This window comes from Simochromis diagramma, unplaced genomic scaffold (assembly GCF_900408965.1).
Source record: "Simochromis diagramma unplaced genomic scaffold, fSimDia1.1 OVJJ01000816.1, whole genome shotgun sequence".
NCBI classification, from domain to species: Eukaryota; Metazoa; Chordata; class Actinopteri; order Cichliformes; family Cichlidae; genus Simochromis; species Simochromis diagramma.
Window position 1 is genome coordinate 17,038,748 of NW_024386908.1, and position 27,366 is coordinate 17,066,113.

The 27,366-nt window shown below is 41.6% G+C and overlaps 1 protein-coding gene and 1 long non-coding RNA gene across 2 annotated transcripts in view; both read left to right on the plus strand.

Annotated features, from left to right (window-relative positions):
* The first annotated feature begins 3,254 nt into the window (after positions 1–3,254).
* Positions 3,255–27,366, plus strand: part of celf2 (cugbp, Elav-like family member 2) — a 235,233-nt gene continuing 211,121 nt past the window's right edge. The window contains exon 1 of the mRNA XM_040035780.1: positions 3,255–3,523. Coding sequence (XP_039891714.1) covers positions 3,471–3,523 — 53 coding nt within the window. The 5' untranslated portion in view covers positions 3,255–3,470. The remainder of the gene's footprint in view (positions 3,524–27,366) is intronic.
* On the plus strand, positions 6,170–26,783 carry LOC120735950. Its single transcript, XR_005696387.1, has 3 exons — positions 6,170–6,181; positions 6,470–6,474; positions 11,218–26,783. It is a non-coding gene; the product is annotated as an uncharacterized LOC120735950 (long non-coding RNA).

Here is a 27,366-nt window from a genome sequence, read left to right on the forward strand (position 1 = left end):
GGCATGCCCACTCCGGGTCAGGGACGAGTCACTGCCCAAGTGGAGGAGTTTAAGTATCTCAGGGTGTTGTTCATGAGTGCAGGGAGAGAGGAGTGAGAAATCAAAAGGGGGATTGGTGCTGTGGCACCAGTGATGGTGATGCTGTACCAGTCAATTGTGGTAAAGAGAGAGCTGAACGTAAAAGCAAACCCCTCGATTTACCAGTCAGTCTATGACCTTATCCTCACGCACGGTCATGAGCTCTGGGTGGTGCCTTGGCCATAGAGAGAGGGTGGGGAGCTCAGCTATCTGGGAAGAGCTCAGAGTAGAGCCGCTACTCCTCCACATTGAAAGGAGTCAGTTGAGGTGGTGCGAGTGTCTGACAAGAATGGCTCCTGGGCACCTCCTGGGTGAGGTGTTCTGGGAATGTCCCACCGGGAGGAGGCCCCGGGTCAGGCCCAGGACATGCTGGAAAGATTATATCTCTCGGTTGGTTTGGGAACAGCTTGGAAAAGCTGGAGGAGGTGGCGTGGGAGAGGGAGGTCTGGACTTCTCTGGTTAAGCTCCGGCCACAATTAAGCAGAAAAACATGGATGGATAGATGGACCCTCTTTGCAACCAATTTCACCCAGCAACAGGCGCAACAGCTTCAAGTAACCACTTTTCAGCTGGTCAGGGAATACACATTTTTGCCTAGCAACTAAAGGTTGCCAGGGGGTTTCCAATCAGTCTCTGGGCCTAAGTCACCGAGGCCTAAGGCATGTTAATGCAACACAAGTTGTTGACCTGATATAGCTTGCAGGCTTTTCTCAGTTTTTTATCTGAATTTCTTGAAATTAACTAACTTTAATCAAAGTAATTTTGCCGCTTAAACCAGGAGTGCTGGAAGTGACTTTGCTGCGACCCCAATATCAATCTCCCATATCAAATTGTGTTATTGGTGGAGGACTAGTATAATGTCTGCCATGTTTTTCAACAAAATAACAGGAGAGAATCTGGTATTCTAAAAATGTAACTTGTACATTATGGGGCTGATTAGTTTCATTAAACTTAAATCACAGCAGCTGGAAATGATAACCCTCTTTTGACCAAAGTCACCCAGGCAGAACTGAGTTTTTTTGAAAGCGAAACATTTCTTTTAATGATCACCAATTCAATTTTTTGTAACAGCAATTGTATTTTATCAAAACAAAACTGAAAGAAATAAAAATGAAAGAAATTGTGAGATATTTTTGGTGATTTTGAGCTCATCCCTGAAAATAATGGCTCTCATGGCTCATAATGAAGTTCACAAATCAATCGATTGTATTAGAGTAGTAAACACACAGACATAAGGTGTTTTTTGTTTGTTTGTTTGGGTTTTTTTTTAAGCTTTACAAAGAAAGAAAATGTGGAAACTCAAAGTCAAACTTGCATTTTTCTTTTTGGCATTTCAGACTTTGACTTGATAGCAAAAGAGAGAGAGAGAGAGAAACAGGAAACTGACGGGCAAAGGAGGAGACTAACGTAAGCCAGAGATTTGCTGCTCAAGGCCTATGCACCCAGACCACTTGGCTATCATGTCATCACCAGAAACATTTGAAATAAGCTTTAAAGAATTGTAAATTCAATTATTTAAATTCAACAGTCAATGTTATGCAGGCATTGACAACAACACCAACGGCCACTCTGGTAAATATGGTGCTTGCCGACGTGATTTCCATGCAGAAATGGAGAACTATGCTGTGTCTGCTGTGTGCGAGCATCAGTTTCTATATGAGCACGCGACAGAAATAGAGACAGAGGAAGAGGAGCGCGATGCTGTCAGCTCTCTCCATCCTCCTCCTCTCCTTCCTCTGTGAAGCAGATGTCCAATTGAGTCTATTTAAAGCCAGTGCAGTATGGCTGCTGATGCTGAGAGCACCGGGCTGTAGCATTGCATTACTGTTATGTCTTACCTACAATGTACTCGACTCCAACCTTCAATTCCTTGTTTGCTTGCATGTGAATTAGCATTTGTGCTCTGGAAATTACCTCCTAGTTCATTATTACGACGGGAAACCTTGCGACCTCAATTTTAGGAACTTGGGGGGTGAAGGGGCTTCAACTTTAGATGATGGATCCCATCTGATTACAGAAGGTTTAAACAGTCTTGTTGGACAACTAAAAGGGTTTTTTAAAAAGCTGATTAAACTGAAAGAAATGTCTCATTCAAAGGTTTTTTTAAACAATCTAAAATTAAATGGTGGCAGTTTCCTGTCAAAGTGACTGTTGTGTGACAAATATCATGACCCTGAAGAAAACAAACAGCTTGTGCAGGAGCTACAGTAGTTTTTGCAGACTTTCAGTCTCACTCTGTTCTGTTGTCCCAGACCATTATCTGAAACACTTCTGTCTCTTCTTCTTCTTTTTTTTGTCCCTTCAGATCTCATCTGTTTTTTTTTCTCTCTTCCCCCCAATGAGCAAACAGATAGGAGCCCAGAAGAGGTGGGACTTGGCCATTGCCTTGTCAGTCTTTGCCATAGATGACGCATCTGCTGCCATGTCAAGTGGAGGGGAGGGGTAGCGAAAAAAAGAGAAAAAACAGTTATCAACAGGATGTGGTGGTGTCAGACAGGAAGTCGGTGCTCACAGGAGTGTGCAGAGATCATCGCAGCCATGCTTTGCAGGCTTGTGTCGAATACTTCATTGCAACATTTCACCCAACAATTCTCTATGGATAATGCATCAAACCACACGTTGTTTCTTTATCTCTCTAACATTAAAAATGATCAAGTAAAAATTGGCAAATATAGTTAATTTAATGGCCTTTCTATAATTTCAGGTTTGATAAGTGTCCCGTGCAGTTATAGCAGGAATATCCAGGCATGTTAAACTGTGATATGTTATTCTTGCATAAAGTGTTTTCTTTGCTTCTTTCTTTTCTTTTGATTATCTAACTGGTTCTCAGTGAAAACAGCAGGTTATTTCTCTCATATTTGCCTCATAAAAACTCAAGCAAGTAAAATTGAACACGTCGTTCCCATCGATATAAAATCCATCCTCAGAGGTTTAACACCAAAAAGTAGTTTTCAGTGAGAACACTTGACAGTGAAAATGAGGTGTATAAACTCCAGCTTGTCCTTGTGTACTGTTTGAAGATGAAAATGAATAAATGAGTTTCTCAGGTAGGATTTACCCTCCTCTGCTGTACATCTCCAGCATTTCCAGCAGAAGCCCGCCTGTCTGTGAGAGAGGAACCCGAGGAAGCTCGGGAGACGCGTCTGCAGAGCGCAGGCTTTGTACAGGAGGGGGCGGAGAGAGAGAGAGCGAGAGAGAGAGAGAGAAAGAGAGAGCGAGAACGAGAGAGAGAGCTGTGACAGCGCTCATCACCCACTGAACAACCAGGACGGGTTGCATCCGAGCAATCGCTGTCATTCGCTGACGGAGTTTACAGCCTTAGCGCCGCTTTTTCTTTCGATCTTTTTCAGCCGCACCCCCTCCCTCTCCCGGTGCTGCCCAGCCAGTCGACCATGGTTTCTATAATTTCAGACCTGGACCCTCTGAAAAGCTGGAACGTGTTAAGGTAAGCGCCCGGCCAGTTTCTCCACAGCCTCGACAGTCCGCTAGCAGAGAGGGGAAACGGAGACAGGAGTGCGGTGTGTGTCTGTCTTTGCTTTTCTTTCTTTCTTTTTTTCTGGAGAGAATGAGGGTGGGACGCAGCGCAGGCGGGAGGTCGCCGCCTTCTCACCATGGCAGTGGCGCTGCGGTGCGTAATTACGCACGCTTTGCGCCGTTTGTCTTTAATGTGCCGCGAATACGGAGCTCTTGCCACTTTCTGAGCTCCTCTTCCCCCTCTGCTGCGCTCTGTCATGAGGCTGATGCGTACGAGCTGCCGTGTGTCCACGTACATCTCATTAACCTCCGCTGCTGCCCCGCGCGGCGCTTCATCACCAGCCGTCATCCCCAAACTTTCCTCCATTTCAGCCTAGAAGTAAGAATAACACCCATTTATCACCCCTCCCTTGCCCCCGCCCCCCCCCCTTGCTGATGTGGTCCCTCCGAACGCTGAGGAGTCTCGCGCTTTGCCAGAAAAAAAAAGTATACCCCTCTAGGAATTTATCTTGAAACATTTACTCATGGCTGATTGCCTGCCTGCTCCAGCGCGCTTTAGGGAACATTAAATTTTATCTCTACTGCTGCAAAACATGTTTTCAGCAACGCAGCCCGTTTACTTCTTGGCACGGAAGGCGGTCCACGATACACACTTGATTTGCTGAGCCTCACGTGAGGTCAAAGGTTAAACTTCTCTTGGCTTCCCTTGCCCTTAAACGCAACCCTCTCTCCCCTTTTCTGTCAAACACCTATTAGGCTCATAGGCAGGACACTAGGCTCTGTCTCGGACCTGCAAATCACACTGAATACATTCACTGTCATTAAGCATCTCAGCAGAAAAAGCCTATGAATTTAAATGCTGAAATTTAAAAGGCCTTGTCCCTGAATATTTCAGCCATTTGATAAATAAGTCATTATTCCCTTGACAGAGTCGGCGGTAGCAGCCGGGACTATCGCAGATTCTATTTTAGAGACTAGGAGAGGAGACAGAACCCTCAGGACCCTCAAATTATTCTTTTAATGCTGCCTCTCCTCTCTTTTATCATTTTTTTTATCCCCTCACCCGCACCACCTCTTCCATCCCACCACCATAATCCACAAATCCAAAATAGAAAATGAGCGGAGCAATGTAGAGCAGGCATATTTCGGTGAACTGCTGACGGACTGGGAGGGGGGGCAAGTGATGTCATTTCCAAACAGGCGGTGATGACCATTCAGGCTGAGAAATAGGGCATGCAGTTGACCCGGCGCACAGACTCATACTTGCTCAGAAATAGCCACAGCAGACACTTTCTCTATGGACACGCTCTTCCTCTCCTTTCAGACTGTTTGCTTAACTGGGACACTTCTCGTGGCAGCATAAAAAAAAGACGCTTTTAGCTTGTTTTAGCCACCGGCATATTGGCCTCATAGCGGCCATTTTGGCTCAACAGGTGGGAAGCCAAAGGTCAGCGAGAAGGTGAAAGTTTTGGGATTCAAATGGGCAAACTTGTGCACAGTAATCTCTGCACCAGTTTAGTTTAGTTGGCGTTGGATCAGTCGGTATAAGAGAAACAAGGAAAAGGCAGGCAGAGGGAAATGGTGTGAGGAAGGACAGCAAGAAGAGACGGGAGTATTTACCTCCCCTCTGGCTCTTGTCTTCTCTCTTTATTAAACCTTTGTTCTTCCAGATTAGAGGCAAGAGCAGCTGTCCCTCTCTCCAAAGACGATGCATCTTAATAAAGACCAGCTTATCGCCGGGCCCGACGCTCACACTCTCTCGGGGTCACAGTCATACACACACGCACAGTTACATCCGCCAGTCCTCCACGCACGCACACACACACAGACACACACACACACACACACACACACACACACACACACACACACACACACACACACACAAACAAGCACTTCTCAATCGTCTACCATAATGAAGCACCTCGGCAGCGTTCTCGCCGCTGTTTTCTCCCTAATGAGACTCACCTCCGTCACGCTCAGACACGCACGCTTCATACCGTAACCACAGCAATGTGAAGACGGCACGTGTGTGTGTGTGTGATTTGCGTCAAACAAAGGGAAGTGATAAGGAGCGCTTACTTGGATATCATTTCCTAAAAATTTAGCACAAGGCTAAAACCCCAATTTCTGTCTGAGTGACGACTGAGCGATCCTCGGTTAAGATTTAAGAAGCCAAATAACAAAAACCAAAACAATAAATGTCGTTTCAAAGATTTTGTTACAGCAAACTAGCCAAACACATGAGAAAGACCTCACTGCTGAAACACAATTAGGCAGCATCATATGCATATTAGCAGAATTGGCTGATTAATGCGGCTGCTGCCGAGTCTGATTTTAGTTTAAATGCAATATGAAGTTAATGCAAGTGACAAATGTGTGTTCACGCGTGCGATCATCAGCAGGGCGTGTCTGCTCTTCTGAATTCAGTCACACAGTTCTGTTCCTGCTTGAGCATCACGGATGGATTTTGGAAAATCAGCCCGTGCCTCTCACAGTGCACGTCACATATCTGAAGTGTAGTTGAGTTATTCCATAATGAGAAACAGCATGCATATTAATTCCATCTGATTGCATCCAGCTACCACACACACACACGCACACGCATGTCAAAGACGAGGTGTGCTCTGTATTCAATTAGGGAGGGGAAAGTGGGAGCTCAGGTTTTTATTCTATTACCACGCGGATGAAAAATTGCCGCATATTCAGAGACGGGAAGTTAAAGATAAATCAGCCAAACTAGGGGTTAAGTTGCAAAGCGAGTATGTGTATTCAGCACAAATATGAAAACGAGTCTTCATGTTAAAGCCTCAAACCAAAAATAAACCCAGAAAACTCCACCATCATTCCTTCACTGCTCCGTCTCATCGGGGACCTTTTTCATCCACTCATTTAAATCCGTATGCAGGTCCCGCAGTCCGAGTGCGCTCCGAGGGAGGCTGGAAGGCACGAGTACGGGAGGTTGACAGAGAAAGGGGGCTTGACCTTTGACCCCGCAGTGTTGGTTTTAATTAATCCACTTAAAGAGTTTGTCCGCTTGCATTATGTGTCGCTTTATATCCCGCCGGACTGCGAGGAGAGGCGCAAATCCATCCGCCTAATTACCAAGACCACTGCTTGAATCTTTAAATCCCCTCTGATAGTGTGTGTGAGTGCGGCATGAGAGAGTGTGTATTGCTGCTTTATCTGGACGTTGGACCTTTCCTACGTTCAGGATTACACTGGTTTTAACTGAAGGGTTAGAGCGAAAACCGTTTTTTCTGGGGAAAGGCGCCCTCTGATATTTCCAGACCGGAGCAGCAGATAGGACGTATCTTTATCTTTTAAATTCAAGCAAGTTTTCCAGCGTTTACCTCAGAATTTCATCCTTTTTTGTGGTGGAGAAAAGCTTGTCACGGGACACCGAAGTCATTATGCTCATCAAGGCAGGCATCACTTCATCGTGAGAGTCATACACAGCTAATTTGCTGATGTTGGAATCTGAATCAAAATACAAAATCGGGCTGAACTCCTTCCAGCTATCTCCCTCCCTATCTTTCCATCGCTGTGTTTGTTGGCTTATTTAATCGTCTTTGAAATTTTTCCATTGAGACGAGGGAAGCTTCTGCTCCGATTTGCTCCCCAAACCCCAGTGTTTACGGTTGCATTTGATGCATGTTGAATAATGACACGGATTCGCTCATGTGGAATCCTAACAAGCTGTCTTCAAGGCGTTCTCCTCGGCTTCTGACAAAGATCAGCTCAGAGGAAAGACCTCGAAAGGTTCCGGCGAGCACTGCAGCTCCTCAGGTGGCGCTGAGGCTTGTTCGATTTGAAGGAGGGATGGAAGTCAGATGCGGGACGAGCGATATTAATGAGAGAGGACAAATTTTTAAAAAAGAAAAAAAAAAGTTTAGTCACCATTTGTTTGAAATGCACCGTGTGTTTGCTCATTAAACACTGCTGTCTAGACTTTTTTCTAATTCGTGTGTGTGCGCGTGCCTAACGATGCACTCCAACCATCACACTGATACAAGGAAAAGTGACAAGTTTAAATGAAAGTGATGGCAGCAGACGGGAGGGTCGGTGGGATGCGGGGCAGACTCAGAATCCACTCTCTGTGTCTCACAGCTGTCTGTCAAGCCTTTGTAGCGGAGAAGAACAATACAGCACTCAGCGTCTGAGTGACGGAGGCGTACGGGGCGGGCTGAAGGAGAATGAAAGGGAGGGCTGAGTTTCTCCGAACCAGCCCCTGGAATCAGCAAGAGATAATTATATAGCTGAGCAAAAAGAGTGCGTCACAAAACACAAAAGAGACAGAGGGAAGATGACAGAGGGAGAGAAGAGGACTAGAAAAGCTACAGAGGAGCAGGAGAGACTAGGAATTAGAAAAGAGAGGAGGGAATAACAATGGAACGAGGAGGCAAGACTCCTCCAGGGCAGGTGTTTGTTATGGAGAAGACTGCATTTTATAAAAAGTTGGATATCAGTAATTCTTTTCCATCTCTGATATGAAGGGATATTTTAAACATACAGCTTTTCACAATAAGGGATTTGCATTAGCGCAGATCTCCCTGCTCCTTAAGTATAATATATTAAGATACTGTGCTACCCATCAGTGATAAATACTGTTTTTCTCTATTTAGAATTTATTTTACAGCGATAGTTTAATTGATTTGCATACAGAGAGTATTATATTACAAATTGTATAGATTTAGCTGTTAGTTATACTAGAAGTAATAATAGATTTCTTTAGGTTCGGCAGTAAAATCCTGAAATGTTAAGAGGATAAATGTGTGCGAATGTGAAGTTTCAGCGCATTTGTTGTTAAAGTACAGTTTCTGTGTACGAGTATCAGAGGAGACGGAGGGATAAAATGCACAAATTGTACAATGTGCTGCATACCAAAGTGTTCGGGAGTCGTTCCCGCGCCTCCTCCTGCCATCAAAGTCAAAAACCTGAGCACTTTTTTTTGGCCTTTTAGAAGTTTATATTTCAGTTGCAACCCTGCATCATTTGCAGCCTTTTGAATGGCGTGCTCACAGGCTACAGTGTGTGTGTGTGTGTGTGTGTGTGTGTGTGTGTGTGTGTGTGTGTGTGTGTGTGTGTGTGTGTGTGTGAGTGTTTGCACGGACTCTCTGTTCCCGTCCTGTCCTTTGCAGTTGTCGGCTTCACCATTCGTTTTGTTTGATTTCTTCCAAAAGTAAGATTACCTACCACAGGCTTACACACACACACACGCACGCACGCACGCACGCACGCACGCACACACACACACACACACACACACACACACAGAGGACATTGTCTGTCTCTTTAATGTTATTTTTGACTAAAACAAGTGTTGTTGCCTGTCACGGCATATGCAGTAGCTGCTTCTTTTTCTTTTTTCCCCCCTGCAACAAAGATCAGCTTAGTCAACAGCAGCCACAGGGATTTAAAACGTAACTGTAACACACACCTCACATGACTGTGTGTGTTTGTACTTGTGTTACTCATGTTTTGGGGACACGCATTTTTAGCACAGTCGCATAACTGCTTAAATTTTAGGGTGAAGCCTTGGCAAAGAGGAGGCTTGGGTTTTGTCAGGAAGAAGTTAGACCCGAGGATAAATAGATTTAAATCAATGTCATGTTCTCCTGAGTGTGTGTGTGTGTGTGTGTGTGATCATAAAGTCACCATATAATCACTGAGTATGAGGTAACGTGCATGTGTAAATCAAAAATGTCGAACAAATTCAAAGCCGTTTCTTTTCTTCCTTCCTGTTTTTTCCTTTTGCTGTTGTTTTTCTTTCTTTTGTTCTTCATTTCTGTCCGTTTCTTTTTCTTTGATTAGTTTTTTTGTCTGTCCACCGTTTTTCTTTTTCGTTTTTACTCTTTTTTTTCTTTTTAAAAGATAAATTTCCATGTTTTTTTAAGTCCATATATGTTTATATCTTTAACTGCTCTTTGCAACCTATACATTTGTCTCGGACATGCACGCACGCACGCACACACACACACACACACACACACACACACACACACACACACACACACACACACACACACACACACACACACACACTTAACACCACTGGCCCTAAGTGACAAATCTGTTTAATAATGCACCACCTGGAGCATGGCTTTCTTTCTTCATGTCTTTCTTTCATTCTCTCCTTCTGTTGCCAACTCTCTCTCTCTCTCTCTCTCTCTCTCTCTCTTGCACACGTACACTAATCATTCCCTCTGGCTGTATTTTACTGCTGTACTTTGTTATAGTCTTATTCTCAAAGGTACTGCCGCCATGTGCACCGTGGCTGGGCCCATAAAGAAGCTTTAAACCAGTGTGAGTGTTTCCCCCACTGACACACAACTGTCTTTATTCCGTATGGCTTAAGAGACACAGGAAGTACAGAGCACACTCCCTCCTCCACCTTTCCTTTTTACATCCTTCCTTTTTTTATTCTCTTTTTAAAAATTTCTCTTCCACCTCCACGGCAGATTTCACCCGCTCTCCCTTTTTTTCTCCCCCCTTCTCCCCCTCATAGTGATACTCTACAAGTACATAACCAGGGGGGAAAGAGGAAGGTGATCAGGGAGTGAAAGGAAAAAAAGAGAAAGACTGGAGGATGGGGGGAGGTGAGGGGGGGGAAATAGATCTTGTCTGAATAAATAAACAGCCTTCCCTCGCAACCAAAAAGAAAAGCTAAGCTGGAAGAGGAGAGCGGGAGGGAGGGAGAAAAATAGGAGGAGGAGGGCTGAGAGGTGAGAGTCAGTGAAGGAAAGAAAAACATTGGCACTCTGCCTGGTGGAAATCAGGAAAAAAGGAGATAATCTCTTTGTGTGTGTGACTGATGGATGCTTGAAGCGAAGCAAAGCAAAAGAAAAAGAAAAAGTAAAAAAATAGAGACAACGCATAACCAGAGGCCAAAAACAAAACTGACCGAGCATAGTGCGAGTTTGGTTTTGCAGGGGTCACGCCAATAGGTCAGACTGAAACTGTGCAACACCAGAGGCTATCTGTAAAGGAAATCATTATTCGTCTTGTAGATGGATATGTTCTCAATTTACTTTGGCATTTATTTTGAAAAATTAACTTTAAAAGTTAATGATAAACCAATAAACGCAGCAGAATGATTACATATTGGTTTACATGGTGTGTGAAATGCAGTGTTCTTTAGTGTTCCCAAAGGGAAATTTCTATTGCCCCACATTAAAAAAAAAAAACACAAAAAACTGCCTTTTATGAATGAGGTTTAGTATGGAGAAAGGTTAAATTTAAAACATGCTGTATAGCAGCGCAAAAAAAAATAATTGACTGTCAGCAGCTTCATTCCAGAAAATATCCGAACAAGCTTTCAGAAGCCTGCATCGGTCACACTGCAGAGAGAAAATATAGAGAGGATGAGAGGGAGAGCTAATGAATTACGGGTGGCCTATGAATAGAAAAAGAGAGAAAAAGAGAGAGGTCCATGCTCTGTGCTTCTTTTCCTCCTCCTGGGTTATGGAAGTGTCACGCTGCGAGTGTTGCCATGCAGATGGTGACCCTGGAGTGTTGCAAAAGGGGAGGGGGGGGGGAGAGGAGAATTAAAAACAGAGAAAACTCGAGAGGGGAAAAAAAAACGAAATGGAAATGGAGACGGGGGATTGCTTTTGTTTTGTTTTTGTTTTTATTAAATAAAAACCGTCTGAACAGAACAGGAAGTCATTTGATTGACTGCAGAGGTTCGACAGGCATCTTTAATCACAGTCATGATCACTATCAACTGAAACTGTTTAGGTTTACGAAGGCACACCAGCTGCCAAATTTGCCCTTAGATAAGTAGTGTTTTGTTGAATAATCATCGAATCATGATGGAGGCAGAGAAAAACTTGTTTTCCTCTCCTGCTTCCAAACAGGAACCATAGTTGTCATTTAAACCCCCGACACGGGTAGGGTGACACAGGACTTGGTTCTAATAAAGGAGATAAATCAGAGCAGAGACACGATACTGGGCGTTTACACATTTTATTCAATGTATGCCATTGAACACATCTCACGCACAGGCATACATGCTGTTGCAAAGGGAACAGCACTGCAGGGTGGAGTCCATATAGCAGGAATCTTATATGATGTAACCACCGGGGCTATTTGCTCCATACTCTGGGCAAAAGAAAGAAGCCCTCCATTTACCAGATTCTACTGAACATTTTGAAAACCTGGTTGAATTTTGCATCTTTAACTTCTTAACACCTACCAGGTCACTGGCAACCCATCTAGAGTTATGGGTAGGGACTGGTTCTGGTGAATGGTTCTCCCCTTTTTATTTATATTTGCCCGTTTTGAAAATCCAAATGAAAACAGTAAATGTAAAAGCAACTTGCCTTTTTAGCATAAAACAAAAGCCATCCCTAACCGTAGGCAGGTCAACTATGACCCCATTGATGTCAAGAGCTTAAATAGATGGATGTACTAAAATATATTTCCACCTCATGTTTTGTGTTTTAGTGAACACTTTTATTTAAATACTTCCACAAATATTTAAGGCCATTTCAAGGTTTCCAGTTCTATGTCTGCAGGGATCTTCGTTGAATTGCCTAATAAGCTACACAAACATTCATGTACAACCAACAATTTAAGACTGGAATGTCTTTCACCTTTGCCCAGTAGTATTTAGATTCCAATTTTGGGGGCCATTGGAATTCTCGAGACATCCATCCCCTTCTTGCTATCTTAGACTTTAACTGGGATCCCAATTGAGTTACATCCAAATTATGTTCAGGTCAGGTAAAACCCTTTTCCCAAATGAATGAGCAGAAATTGCTAATTGTTATTATTATAATTATTCTGTCATCAAGTCGTACCTTTTTTCTCCAAGTTCGACTTATCATTGACTCTGTTTTAGAGCAGGTCCCTTGGGGAGACCTCCAGATATTGGGTCCTTAAAGTCGGTGATCCCACGTCAGTGCCTCAGGCTATTTGTTGGGTTCCTAGCACAGTTTCCGAGTAGCTGGGTACACTTTCCTGCTGCGGGAGGCAACTGCCATTGGGGAATACCACTTGAATACCAGGACCCAAGAAAAATGGTACCTTTTTGTGAAGGAATTAATGTTCTTCACTAGACTTGTCAGACATTTTAACGTTCTGGCTGATTGGTTTATGTTTATGTTAATATAAGAGTTCTTGTTATTGCTGAGATAATTGCAAAGCTCTCGTGTTGAATGGTCAAAATGAAGAGAAAATGAAAACAGTGTTATACCTGACTCAGATTAAAATCAAAGTGTTTGCTAGTGTTGTCGTTAATCCCGTTATTTTGCACACAATTTTACAGCATTTTGCCATGCAGTCACAGCAGAATGCTTTTGTGTCATGTGGCACTAAAACACTTACGGTATGTTAGATATGAATTATCTAACTTTAGACAGAAATGCCATTTTTAATTCGGAATATTATTGCAACATATGTCTATTGTGGATTAGGGCAGTGGTTTTAGCATTAAAGCCGCAGAATTTCATGGTGCAGTAAGACTGTTTGGGAGCCCTTTGCTCTGTGGACGTCAAGAATGGAAATTTTAGGCTTTCAAAACTCACTGTTGGAGTTTCAAGAAATTCACAATCATCAAAAGACATTTCTAGCTGAAAGAAAGAAGTGGGGGGAAGCAGCATTCCTATTGCAACATTTTGCATTGTGACACATTTCTGTTGGAACTGTGCTATTATTGGCTAGCTTATGGGGACATGACATTGTTATCTTTGGCAGTCAGTTGGCTCTGAGGTAACTCATTGATTATTTAATGGGCCTTAACAAGACATTTTTGCAACAACTTTAACTTCAGTTCACTGGCTGTATGTAGGGTTTGACAAATATTAGAAACACCTCAAAGCTACAAAGTGCAGCTTTAAAAATAAACCTAACCACACGGCTGAAGCTGAACGTCTCTGTTCTTTTTATGTTGTCCACCCACTGCACTATTCAGTGAAGAATACTGACTCACTTCACTGCAACAAGTTTTAAAGCAGTGTGCTGCTGAGCACCAAGCTGCCTTAGTTTTGCTTGACCTGGATGAATTTGGCTCTTGAAGACCAAAAAATTGGACGGAGATGGAAATGTCATGGGGGAGTGAGGGTGGGGGAGCTGATGGTAAAGAGGAGGAGAGATAAAGGAAACGAGACACTGTTACTGCAGCTGCAGAAACTGCGTGTTTTTATTGGAGTGGACTGTTGCCTAATGTTATTCTCACAGTCAGATGACTGAAGAAAGAGCCCCAGAGCCATCCTGGTCATTATATTACACCTCATACTGTGTGTGTCTGTGTGTAGAACAGATATGCATATCAAATAGAAATGTTACCTTTTCCCTTTAGAATTTTTTTTCATTTTATGATATATTGTGTATACATATATTAAATAAAATGTTTTGTCATCTAAAAGTCAACCATACAGTATTTTTCTTGTTTTAAACACATATTTATCGCCAGCATATAATCTCTCTGAAAAAATGAGACCTTTCCACATTTACTTAGGCCTCTAACAGCGTGTGGATAGATTAATGTGTGAAGGCGTGGGATAAATCAAGAGTAGTGAACTTTTTTCTTACTTTCGAACACCTTGCCTCACTAACACTCTTGGCTCTGCTGTAGCTACAATGCTGTTAGCTTAAAAATAGGTAAGTCTATTTTTTCCGGTAATAGTAAACTAATAAAGCTGTTTTCTGAATAGAAATTCTTAGAAAAGGACCTTTCACCTCGAGTAGTTAGCTGCTATATCGGACGTCTATCAACTTGTCCATGTTAGCAGGTAGACCACCAGTAAATTGCTTGGCTATAATTATGGGCATTTAGCTAATGTTAGCTCGGCTGTTAACAAGGATAAATTGCTCCTAATGTAGTAAAATATAATATAGTACATGGACATCGTTAGGTCCCAAAAGTGAGGGTGAAACCTGTAGTTAAAAAGGGCCTAAAGAAGTCTATGAGTAGAGGTCACGAAGGTTTCTAACTTGACCTCTGTAAACACTTTGCTAATATGTCTGCAGACACAGTTTGGTAAATCTCGTTTATTCGGTGTTTATAAAAGGAAGCTTATATGTGGTATGCTCAATAGCTAATAATTTATCTTATCTTACAAAATTTGTACGTTTAGCTAATGAGGAAACAGTAACATTTTGTTTTTTGAAACCAAGTGATCTGTGAGAGCACTAATCACAAGACTTCAAAATAGGACCTGTGGATGATGATTATGAGCCAAATACTACTTTTAAGTAGAGAAAGTCAGTTCACTGAATGATTGTAACTATAACCAATAGTTGATAAAGCCCAGATATCTAGTTTTAATCAATAAATGTGAGGATTGGGATTGTAAAGGTTTGATTTTTGCCCCAGAACACGTGTACTTCACTTAAATGTTGCTGTCTTTTTTGGTCTTACAGTATAAAGTGCCTTGAGGCGACTGTTGTTGTGAATTGGCACTATATTTAAAAAAATTGAATTGAATATTTATGTCCTCCCAGTGTGATTAATACAGCTACTCATGAAATAATCAAGAGGTGAAAATTCTGCCCTTTCAACCTTCACTATATTTATATATATATATTTTTATCTTCACTTGCTACTTTTTTGTTTTCATCTTTTTCTTTTCAAACCATTGCCACTGTTTTAAACAAAGCATCTTTAGGTCTTTTGTGTGCTTCTGTTTGACATAATCCCGGTGTCTGTTGCCGTGGTTACACTTTCTTAATGTGCCATTGATGTGACTGTATGTATTAAAAGCACCGCTGACTCCTGGCAAAACTTTAAATGTGCCTCTCTACCTCTCCCTTCCTCCCTCTCTCTCCCTCCTCCCGTCTCCCTCTCTCAGCTCTGTGACAGTCATGTTTTCTTTGTGTGTCAAACAGAGAGCACTTGTCTGTGCCACTTTGTTACTGAGAGGATATAACTGATAGCGGGTTATTTTTGGATCGCAAGTGATACGAGCTGATATCTTTTGCCATTGAGGAAGCCTTTGAAAAGCAATGTTGGCATCGTGAATTAGAATTAGAATCAAATCAGGGCGTTATTTAAATGTTAATCAAATCAGCACTGAATATGTAATCAAAAGTAGATTTATTGTTGTAATTCTCCTGCTGCTATTAGTCTTGTCTGTGTCATATCTTGTGGCCATGCACACTGAATGCGAAGGCAATGAGCTCCACCACAGTAACATTATGACAGCATTTCATCTCCTCCCCTCGACACTGCGCTTTGGAAGATGACGGTAATTTGGATGAGATGTTTCGAGGCCCTGGGTTCTTCTCCCCCCTCGCTCGCTGACAGTCCCCAGTGCGCTGCAACATTAAAGCAAGACTGGAGCATGAACGTATGGCCGGCTATTAAATGGCAATCACACACAGAAGAGCTCTTTTATAGACGAACACATTTCTGCTTAATAGCTCTCGGAGCAGAGTCGTCCAAATATGACATTTCAAATGAAAGCCCTCTGAACGCCAGCTTCTATTAAAATCTTTGCTGAAATTTTTCAATTTGTCAGTTTTTATGTGATGTGGGCCAGAATGAAATCTGGATTGCAACCAAAAATTCCCAGTTTAGTTATGCGATCATGGTTTCAGAGGTGTCTGACTCACTCTAATAGTGTCATGCACAGTTAACTTGCTGCTGCTTCACGTTGAGGCCACTCGCGACACCAGCTTAGCCCAGAAGCAGTGATCAAATCTGGGGAACCTTCTGAGCCTCTGAATTCTGAGATTACTGGAACCTCTCGCCCCCTAATGGCTGCTTGAGGGTGAAGTTCATGTCATCAGCGGGCCCTACACTCGCTCTTGGGAGTCCTGTTCCACCCTGCCCCATTAATTTCAAGTGCTACTCATATCCTTGGCCCCCTTACTTTCCATTTCTCAGCCCCCTCCCTCCTTCCATCATCACCTTGGTGCGCCCAGCCCAATCTCGCTGCTCTCCTGGCTCATTTTGAGCTGTAATTGGACAGGAGTCCCAGGGGATGTTCGTCAGCACGCCCCAGTGCCCTGTGTCCCATCTCCAGAGTAGAAACGCACCCGGCCATGGTCGATAAGCCGTGTTCCCCCCACCATCAGTCCAACGTTCCCTACTCTGCTAACTTTCAATAGGCAAAACTGGGCATCACTTCAAAACAGAGTCCAAAATAGACCCATAGTAGAGCAACAAAACCTAATCTGCCCATTTTTTCTCACCGAAGGAATAATCATACCGCACACACCGCAAAGGCATTTCTGTCGTGTTTAATCCTGTCTGTCTGTAACTGAAACCTTAAAGATTATCCCTTAAAAACAAGTTGGTAAATGTGTAGTGGAAATGTTTCACTGCAAGTGGTTAAAGATGACCTAGTATGCCTTTGAATGCCATACATCTCAGACTAATCCTGTACCAAGTCCTGGTGGATGCCCTCTTGTCCCCTTTAAGCATGTTGTCCTTTCTTTGGCTGCCCCTGTCAAACAGAAGGTTTGTATAGTAGGCGGGCGGGGCTTAGAGGGTTAGATGTTTATGGACAGATCATTTTTCCTTTTAGTTTTCTTTAAGCAAAGACCACTCTTGAATTTTAGCTGAGAAAATTATAACAAAATGTTTTGGCAAATATTTTTAGTATCTGATAATGTGTAAGATGAGATCCTAAAACACCTTATAACGTTCGTTCCTTCATCAGGCGTGAAAATCATTCTGCGGCCTTTTGCACCATACTCGAGCGAACACAGTTGTATATCTTTTGGTGTTGTGTTTGGCTCTGCCCCTGTGCCAGCTTTCCCTCGAGCAGCATTTGTGCTGGTAATCTGTCATATGAGCCCGTCTCATCAGAGGCACAGGAACATTTGGAGCTGCAAACAGAGAGCCTGGATAACACCCTAAAAGCTTCCTCCTTCCCTCTTATTGCCCACAGCTCAATCCCAACTATCTCAAATCTCTCTCCTTATCTCCTCTCCTTTATTGCCAAAGCTTGACGGGCACTTGACAGTTTAGAAAAATACCCCAAATTGGACCTGACCTGAGTGCTGGTTGGTCACCAGTGTATACCTGCAGCTCCCCCCAGAGGCTGGCTCGCTCAGGTTGAAAAAAAATAATTCAGTGACTGTAATTTCTGAATTTCTTCTTGATGATAAAGTTATTTTCTTTGTCTGTGGCCATCTGTTCATGCTGCAGAGCTCTCAGACAGTCTCAAAACATCCAGTTTTATGTAATCATTCTCACTGCCTGACCTGTCCTCTCACCAGCTCTCCAACAATTACCGCTGAATGCCTGGTGTGTGTGTGTGTGTGTGTGTGTGTGTGTGTGTGTGTGTGTGTGTGTGTGTGTGTATTTGCCTGTTGCCAAGTAAAAAAGAGAAGAAAGCAAGCAGTGGGAGTGTGTGTTGGGGCTGTATTGGCATTCGCCAACCAGCTGATGAAAGCGGCGGCTCCGTTAATAATTGAAAGAGTACTTAACGACAGGAGCGCTGCCCTCGCAAGACAGCTTTTAATAACCAGGAAGGTTTCATATTTCTGGTTCTCCTCTTTTTCATCTCTGCTTCGTCCCCACCACTGCCACTACCCCTCACCTCCTGCCCGCTCTTCTTCTTCTTCTTTAGAAGCTTTATCAGCTCTGTTGAGGAGCAAAGGATTGCTGCTGAAGAAGCATCTGTCGGCCTTTTAAAAACATAGCAGAAGAAAAGGTGTATGTGTCTACATGTGTGCATTTACTCAATTAAAGTGGGGAACATTGTGCTGGAATGGATAGCGTGCCGTGCCTATAGACAGGGAAGTCTATTTATTACGTCTCCCACATTATCCCTCTGTCCCTGCTGTCTAGTTGAGAGATATGTATTTGTTTATGGAAGCGCTCCGTCTCTACTCTTAATGTGCTCACCGCTCACCCTCATTAATTCGCTTGATGGTCTTTGATTTGCCGGGCATCACTAAGTCGCATTAAGAAATGTATTTCCCAGCTCTTACTTAACGACGCTTCCAGAACCAACGCAATTAAATGCACATTTAAATGCTTGAGGTTTCCCTCTAAATTCATGAGCAGAGACAGGCGCTTGATTAGCACCCCACAGAAAATTAAGCAGCAAGGGAAAGGTGATGCTGAGGTTTTTGGTAAATGGCACTTTCTTTAGTGTGCTTTCCTTTTGAAAGCATGGCACTCATCCTGTTATAGTAAGCTAATAAAGCGTTTCCAATCATGTTTTAATCAGAAAACATAGCGCCAACAGGTGGTGCTAAATATGACTTCTAGTTACTCTTGCTTTGAAAAGAAATCACTTATGCCGTGGCATTTTTGCATATGCTTATTGAACATGGCACACATAAATAATACAAACAGATTTCCCCATGTACCCCAAGTAAAGTCTAGTCATACCACATGCAATAGTAACAATAATGTGTATTTATTTGGAGCTTTTCAGAACAAGCATCAAAATGATTCCATATACAATTAAAAGATGAGCAGCAATTCTGGCAGCTTGTCATACAATTAGCCACTTTTAAGACATGAAGCCAGGTTTAAGGCTCCTTGTTATTTTAAGGAATAACAAGGAGTCACCAGCATAAAGAGTGGATAGCTTACAATCCTTAAAAGTGACAATTAAACTTACAATTCTAATTTAGACTCAGTTTTAAAAACAGTAACAGTCTAAATGTTTAAAAACAGTCTCTTCTATTTGGTTTGTTGTTAAATAAACTCAGGTTTGTTGTTTTTGTTGAGCGAGGTAAGAAAATTTTTTTTTTAAATAATAATATAAATACAATTTACTAAACAATTTTTACAGCGTTGCTACTTTGGTCTAACTGGAATGTGTTGTCATGCATATGCATAATGATGCTCATAGTGCCTGTAATTGATTACTTTGTCTTATAAAATGAAAATGTAGCTCGCAAAGAACAAAAATACGAGTTAGTGAATTAGTGAACCTAACAAGTGCCGCTGACTAGTAAAAATAAAAACATGCTTGAAAAATATCTGAAAACTGAGGTTTTCTTCAACAAAAACACAGATAAGAGGAGACGAGGACGTCCCGAGATGAGTTCTGACCACTGATAATACTATTTTTCTCGATTTAATTGGGAAATGTGATCCCTTCCACTTATCAGCAATGGTCATGGGAAGGTTATTTAATTGACTGATGGCTATGCGATGGTGTCAGAGAAGAAATATAAATGTGTATCATCAGCATAGAAATTGTAACTAGCACGGTGGGGGTTTTTAATACCAAGTGGTGGCATAAAGATAGAGACGTCTAGTACTCTGTGGCCATCCTTTAGTGATCCCCTCTAATGTCCACACAGATTGAGCTTTCCAAAAGATTAAATAGAGCCTATCTAAAGCGAAATTTGAAATACCTGCCACTGTCTAATATTTTAAAATGAGTGTATTATCAGCAAAAATGCTCAGAATCACAGACATATAAAATATTAATAATAAATTACGTGTAGGACACAGTTGCTGTGATCTTAACTCCAACCCACATTTCTTAGACCACCAGCATTCAAAAAGGAAATGAAGCTATTTTTACAGGAAGTAGCTCCATTAGAAACTGCTGTCACGGTATCCGGAGTAATTGGGGCACTGTTTATTTCCAGTGTTTTATTTGTTTGTAACAATTTTGTAAACCACTAAAATTCTTAATTGATGGCTAGATTCTAGCAAAAGAAGTCTCTTTGTCTTTGTCAATTAGGATGACTTATTAACTGTTGTTAACTGTACTTAGTGACTCATCACTAGTCAGCTCTAGTTTTGTCTGCTGACACTGGCACACAACTAGGGAATAATGTTCTCTAACAGAGAACTATTAGAGAGTAATTATTTAGCAGCATGTGAAGGATCAGCTACATAGTCAATTTATATAATCAGCTTGTTGGATTGAAGAGAAATTAAGCAGCAAAAAAGACCTGAGTGACTCTGAAAAGGGCTAAATGGTTAAGGCCAGAGTTGCTCCACCAAATAACAAGGCAAACCATGAGTTGATGAGAGGGCGTTGGTGAAAATAATGGAACAAGTCTGATTAGGATTTTTAAAAAACCTGATCAGTGTAGTGCTCTTTACCACAGTACATTCTGTGGAGTTCACGCACTCACTTCAATTTCTGCTATCCCCCTTTTTGGCAGAAATCTGAGAAATACAGATGCATTGAAGAAAATTAAGAACTGGATGGCATTAGCTAGAAAACATGTTTGAAACTAAGCTTGACTTTTCTTTAACTCAGGAAGTTGCTCATCAGCGAATGGTCTTTTAAAGTGATGTGCTGCCATTATACTTGGTGACAGTTGTAAAAGACGTGTAATGATCGCTCCCCTGTAAGTATACATGAATGAATAACTCAGTGTATGTATAGACATTGTTAACACACTTTATCAATTCATTCCTCAATTTGTGCTCGCTCATCTAATTTGCATGTACCCATACCTCTTGAGCTCTGCAGCTGAATGGGCCTAATTGAATAGTTGATCACATATTAATCTAATTAGTCTGGTTCAGTCGTGGTCATTGTGTGCTGAATTCATTTCTTCTGTCTTGTTATTGTGTTCTCTCAGGCCAGAGCCTGTCATTGGCCCCAGATGGTTTACTATAGCTAGCCGCCGCTGATTTAACTGAGAGCTTCTCCCTTTGTCTCCGGATCAGACTTCCATACTGCACTCTGATCACAGTGATGACAGAGAGGCAGACAGAGAGAGAGTGGAAACAAGGGATCAAGAGGGAGTGTAAAAAATGTTTGGGAGAAAAAAAAAAAAAGAAAGAGGCAAAGAAGGATACCACCATTACTGTTGAGGGTGATCATCGCCATAGCCCAGTTTTCCATGAAAAGGCAACAAGTGGAGCCTAATGGGAAATATGCAGATGTATGCAAATATGTTGGATGGGTCGCCCAGAGGCCCACTGGGAGATTAAAGCTCTTCGGGATGGAGAGGGCTGTGGAGAAGACTAGCACTATGAGCTCAGTGCAGCAGCATTAAACAGGGAAACATGACATGAACCAATTTTAGGCCTTGTTTTCAAGCTCATCGCCATTAATCTCACAAACAGACTCTGCTGATGGCAGCACTCTACCGTGATCTGTCAGCCCGAATTGGCATCCGGTTATCTGATCCACGATGGACATCTTTAACTTGATAGTAGCTCTGCAAAGATAAAAACCTGGTTCTTTCATTGTTTTTACAGTTACAGTTTTGAATGTGGTTACTTTTCTCCGTCGTGCCTTGGTCTTCCAGGTAGATTTGATGGATGAGATCCCAGGGCTGCTATTTCACACTCTTTCACAGGTTGATCGGCTCAAAATGACTGTAGCAGTAGGAGAATGAGACTTAGAGGAGAGGTACAGGCACTTAGGACTTTACCCTCAAGCTCTCCACCATTCACGCTCCACTTCCACATTTGATCCACGGCAGTCTCTCAACCTGAGTCCGCAGCAGCTGGGATGGAAGTGTTGCTGAGAGTTACAGATGTTGAACAGACTGAGCAACAGAATAAATGGATGAAGGCATTCAGGGTTACAGTAACCCTGAATGCCTTCCCTGGAAATAGAGAAGTTAATTTGTCTTGACAATGCTATGAGGTAACAGCAAGATTTCTTCTTTAGGCTTGGATGAATTTGAAGCACTACTGAATCATGAATACAAAACATGTTCTACAGCCTTACACAATACCTGGTTCGACAATGTAATACAGTTCAACCAACAAATTCATTCATGTACCAAAGTTAAACTCTGGTGTATTGTTAACCTGGGCATACGATGCACTTTTAGTTTGTATAACCATAAAACACTCTATGGCAGTTTTGAGTCATTTTAAATATAGCCTAACTAATATATCCACTCACTCATATTGGCCTTTCATGGATATATCAGTGTCAGCACATATGGTGTCTGAATTTTGCTGAAACGCATTAGCATTTAGCATTTTTGTTATCATTCACTTTGCCCAATAGGAGTCATAGTTATATCTATAGTATGTATAGAAGAGGAGGATCACAGGTGAGCATCATAAGCCTAACACCAAAGCCAGCACTTCTACAAAAAAGGGGGTAAAAATTAGTGATGATTTGTACAAACACTGGCACTGCGTGTGCTCATGCTAACGTATATCTCATAGCACATATCTGCCTTATATAAGACAAATTCCTAGGGATACGGCTGCTCCGTTTCTGACCATCTGTGAGATTTCCACTATTTGGCAGCCTTCAGCTTTTTGATATAATGTTATGACTAAAGCATTGAATGTGCCAGGTCTATACGTGACCTCTCTGTTCTAAAGCAGGCCTGCAATAGCAGGTGTTAAGTCTCAAATGTTCACATCCGCCCAGGCATATTTAGCAGCATCATAAATCTACAGTTTACTGTTAAACATGCCATCGTTGCACTAGGAGTGCCTATAAATCAATGTTTACAACCCCAGCCTCCTCGAACTTGTGAAAGGCATGCTCTGGTAAGATTTTTCCCTTCTTCTTTTTCCCTTTTTTTGAAATATTTAACTGTACAATGTTTTGGTCCTGAGAGCTTAATCAAGTATTATATTCAAGACAAGAAGAAAGATCATGAAGTGCTTGGGTTACCATGGGTCAATTGGAGCTCTCAGAGCTTCTTTCTCTTGAACCCTATTAGAGCGGAGCAGGGACGTTGCCCTGTTTAATCCCTGCCTCGTGTTGGTTGTTAGCCTGGCAGTTTTAGCTTAATACATTCATACTAAGAAAGCTGCACAGGCCTTATGCATTGGGTTTCCCGCTGTTTAAATCTTTAGCAGACACAAAGAGACAGACAGCACAGCTGGACTTAAGCGCCCACGTAAATTCCCTTTATGCCTTGCCACAGATTACCTTCCCTCTCTGAAATTTCCAAAAGGCTCTCCGTTCAGTTTTGTGTCATTTGCCTGGACTTTATTGGAAATGCGCCTTCTTAAAAAAATGACTTTGTTGAGAAATAACTTTGCCTTGACTGTCTTGCTTTGCCTTCCCTTTTAGTGGCTTCATCCCGTCACACTCAGCTCTACTTTCTAGGCCTGTCTCTCTTTCTTGTCTCACACACCAGCTGTGTCAGAGTGAAGTGAAACAAGATGCGATCAGCCTAATGTGATTCTTGTGTATCAGCAGACTCTTGTCTGTTTTCAACTTACATAACAGCTTAATTCTTCTCAACAACACAGTGTCTCATTTTTCCTACTTTTTGGGGCATGTTGTCATAAAGCGGGAGTGTTTTGGGGCTTCTCCTCTGTATCCATGGAGAAAACGAAACAGCGATGATTAAGCCACGAGGCCAGGTTCAGGCATGGCGCCAGCTGCTGATTAAGGCTATTACTTCGTAACCAGCGACTGCTGTTTTCTAGGAAAACTCAGAGCATGACATATACCAATAAAGAAATCTTTACGAGAGCTAATGGTGTGGGGAATTGTCAAGCGGAAGAGCAGTGCTTTGCTTTGAGTGTGTGTTTCTGTGTGTGTGGGGGTGTGATAAAAGCTGACATCCCCTGGGCTTCAGACCACTCTGTCTGGACGTGCTCTTGCAGTGCTGCCTTCTTTAATGGTATTCTTCTGCACATTTACTCTCTGTCACATCCATCTGTCCTTTTATCCATACATTTGTCCCTTCCTTCATCCGCTCTGCTCTGCTTTAAGTACCAGGAATTTCACTGCTAAAAGGTTAGATCTCTAATATTAACAATAAAAACAATAATGTAGTATCTTTCCATAAATGCATATTCCTTTAAATTCATCTGAAAGACAAAAGATATTTAGTTTTGTTTAACAAGATGGATTTATGCGATTGCAGTCCTAATCTTCTTAGGTACTACACAGCGCCTAGATTCAATTTCAGATGATTTTGAAATGGTACATATTATTAGTTAGGCTTGCAAAAATGTTTGGCATATTCTTTCTTAAATAGTCGTCCTACGTTGTTCCTCATGTTGCATTTTTTTCTATTTTTCTATCTCTTATATTCACATTAGACTAGTAAATCTGTGACCCCATGAGTGCATTGGGCTGCTAAATCGATAACAATCCCTATTTCATTAGAAACAGATGTGGTCAGAGCTTGGTCAGCTTTTTATTGATCAAATAAAAAGCTGTAAAGCACAACCTTGTCATTTTACTGAACCAAAAGTAAATGACTGCTTTTCGCAGTAATTGCATGCAAGAAAAAATACATGTATAATGTTCCCTTTTCAGTGATGATAAATGTTGAATAAATGTGAGGATAAACCAATATGTTACTCCCTAATATATACATATATAAATATATATATATCACTGAGAAAAGATTTACTTGATTTAGAGGTACATTTCAATTTAAAAAGATAACACGTAGAAGATCAGATGTTCAGTGTTATTTTTGTTTGTTTTGGGTACTTTATACCAAAAATAGTCTTGCTTGAGCTACATGATAATAAGATTTTTAAAAAAATGCTCAAGTAAGCCATAATTCAATTAAATGTTATTTGTATAACGCCAAATCACAACAAAAGCCACCCTAATGCTATAACCAATCACTAATCATAATTGGGTTTAATTCTGGAAATCCGTCCCATGTTTCTTTGTTCTGTTTCACTTCCATGTAGTCATCTCAGGGGTTAAGCCTGAAGTTTTTATAAGTTGCTCAGTACTCTTGAAAAATCCTGAACATTTGCTTGGGGCAGAAAGGGTTTTTATCAATAAAAAGTTATGCAATAAATGTCAAGGGAACTACATTTGTCAGATAAATGACATAGCGACATTTACAGCCAAGAACCTTCGGTGAAATGACTGTCCACTGCAACCTCCCCAGAAATGTCAGTCGCCTTTGTGGTTCATCTAACTTTACAGTGATGGGTCAAGGGAGGACAAGAGATCTGGAAAAGATTTTCACTGTGCCTCTTGGTTATAATATCTGTTAAATTTATTTAGATGCACTGAATAATGAAACTTGACTTCTCTTCACATCCTCGTCTCCGCCGTGCGTATATTTCATGCAGTTCTTGGTTTGGGGTGCAGTTTGTTTCCTGTATCTTTTATTTGCTATTAGGAAGTAATAGAAAATAAGGTCTCCCTTGAAAAAGAGGTTTTTAATCTCAATGGGATCTTCCTGGTGAAATAAAGGTTAATAAATAAAGTAAGTATAAAGAAGACAACTTAAACCAAATCCACTTCGGCTTAATTCGTTCATTTGAGAGACGTAGTTCTTTTTAAAAACTGAGGCTGTCACATAAGCTTAAAAAATATCTATATCTCAGAATGTGATAACTTGAATCACGTGACATTAAAATACTAATTTAAAAAAACAACAACACATCCTCTTCTGTACGTTAACCTCATTATTAAATACCATTTAAATCCATTTTCCATTTATGGTACTAAGTTGACAGTGAATGTATAAATAATATTTTGTATTACACTTGCAATTGATTTGTGGGTAAATATAAGAAAGTAAGTTTTATTTATACAACACAATTAAAACCAAATTGCTCTACCGGCTCATTTCTAAATGTAAAATATCAAGCTTATATTTGGCCAAGAGTTTGTGATGTCTTTGTTGATTAGGAAGGACTAAAGTGTAAGAAGCACACCCAGTAACTGAAAAACATTTAATACTCTGAGAAATTCAACTAGTATAATTCCAATTTCTCAAAAGTTGTCATTCACTTGACATCTTGGCTCTAACAATGCTGCGTCAAAAGCAATACGATAACGTCTTCTTTTCATCTCGAGGCAACACTCCTGTATCAGGAAACCTACAGCATGTACGTGTCATCTGTTTGGCACTTTCCCCCCTCTTAACTGTATGCGGCCTCCTACATGTCAAATTGAGCAAGCACACTAGAGACGCTCTCATAAGGTCTGGAGTGGGACTTGTCCACCAAGTGGGGCTAATTATGCAAATCCCTGCTTCATCCTCATTGGCTGGGGTCAGAGCTGTGATATTAATGATTAAGGAGCGATGAAGTGACAGCAGAAGGAGACAGAAAAAAGGGACTGTGTGGGAGTGTGACAGACTTTGAGAAAAAGGCTCTTCTTTTCACTTACACAACTCATGCACCGATACGATGAGTGTGGTGTGTTCATTTTTCTCTCTTCAGTCTAACCATGTTCCTGCCTTTCTGGGCTGTGTTCAGCGGGGGGAAGAATCAAGCCCTTTATCTCTCAGCAGTCAACACTTCCCGTTTCCACAGCGACACACTGCTGCATAGCTGCAGCATCTGGGTTGTATCCGTAGCGACCCCGAAACCCTGACAAGGCCTAATCTGAAGTTACGGGCGGCAGCATGGCAGATTCTGTTCTGTGTGTATGATCTTTTACCTCTGTGCTCAAGAGGAACAAATACCTCCACAGAGATTTTTTAAAAAAAAAAGAAAAAAGATGAGCACATTTCATCAAAGGAAAGGCATTTACTGGACTTCCAGATATGACTCAGACTTAAAGAGTACAGTCAACAATTACAAAGGACTTATTATTAGTTAATGAATTTAGATAAAACTACAATGTGTTTCACATAAACACTGTATCTGATTATAAAGCTAAAGATTTTAGCACATGGGTTTATATTGACTTGCTTTTTACTTTTCTTTCTTCTTTTCTTGTATATTCAGTGCAACTATGAGGTTAGAAAAGGATCACGGGTTTGCGTTATCTCTCTCCCTCACAACATTTAGGCTGCATGGCGAACCATGAAGCCTAAAGTTACCCAGTGTGCTAAAATATGATTCCAAGAGACCATAAACAAGTGTCCATATGTGACAAGTTGGAAGTGAGACCCATCCTACCATTGCCATTACTCTCATGTGTCCTGGCGCAGATGCAAAAGGAACCCTTTGTGCTCATCTTTTGGATACTTGCGGCCTGTATTTGACACCACAGGAATGAGAATTGGCAGAAATGTACTGCTAATCACTGGGATTCTGTGTGTAGGAAATATTTTTTT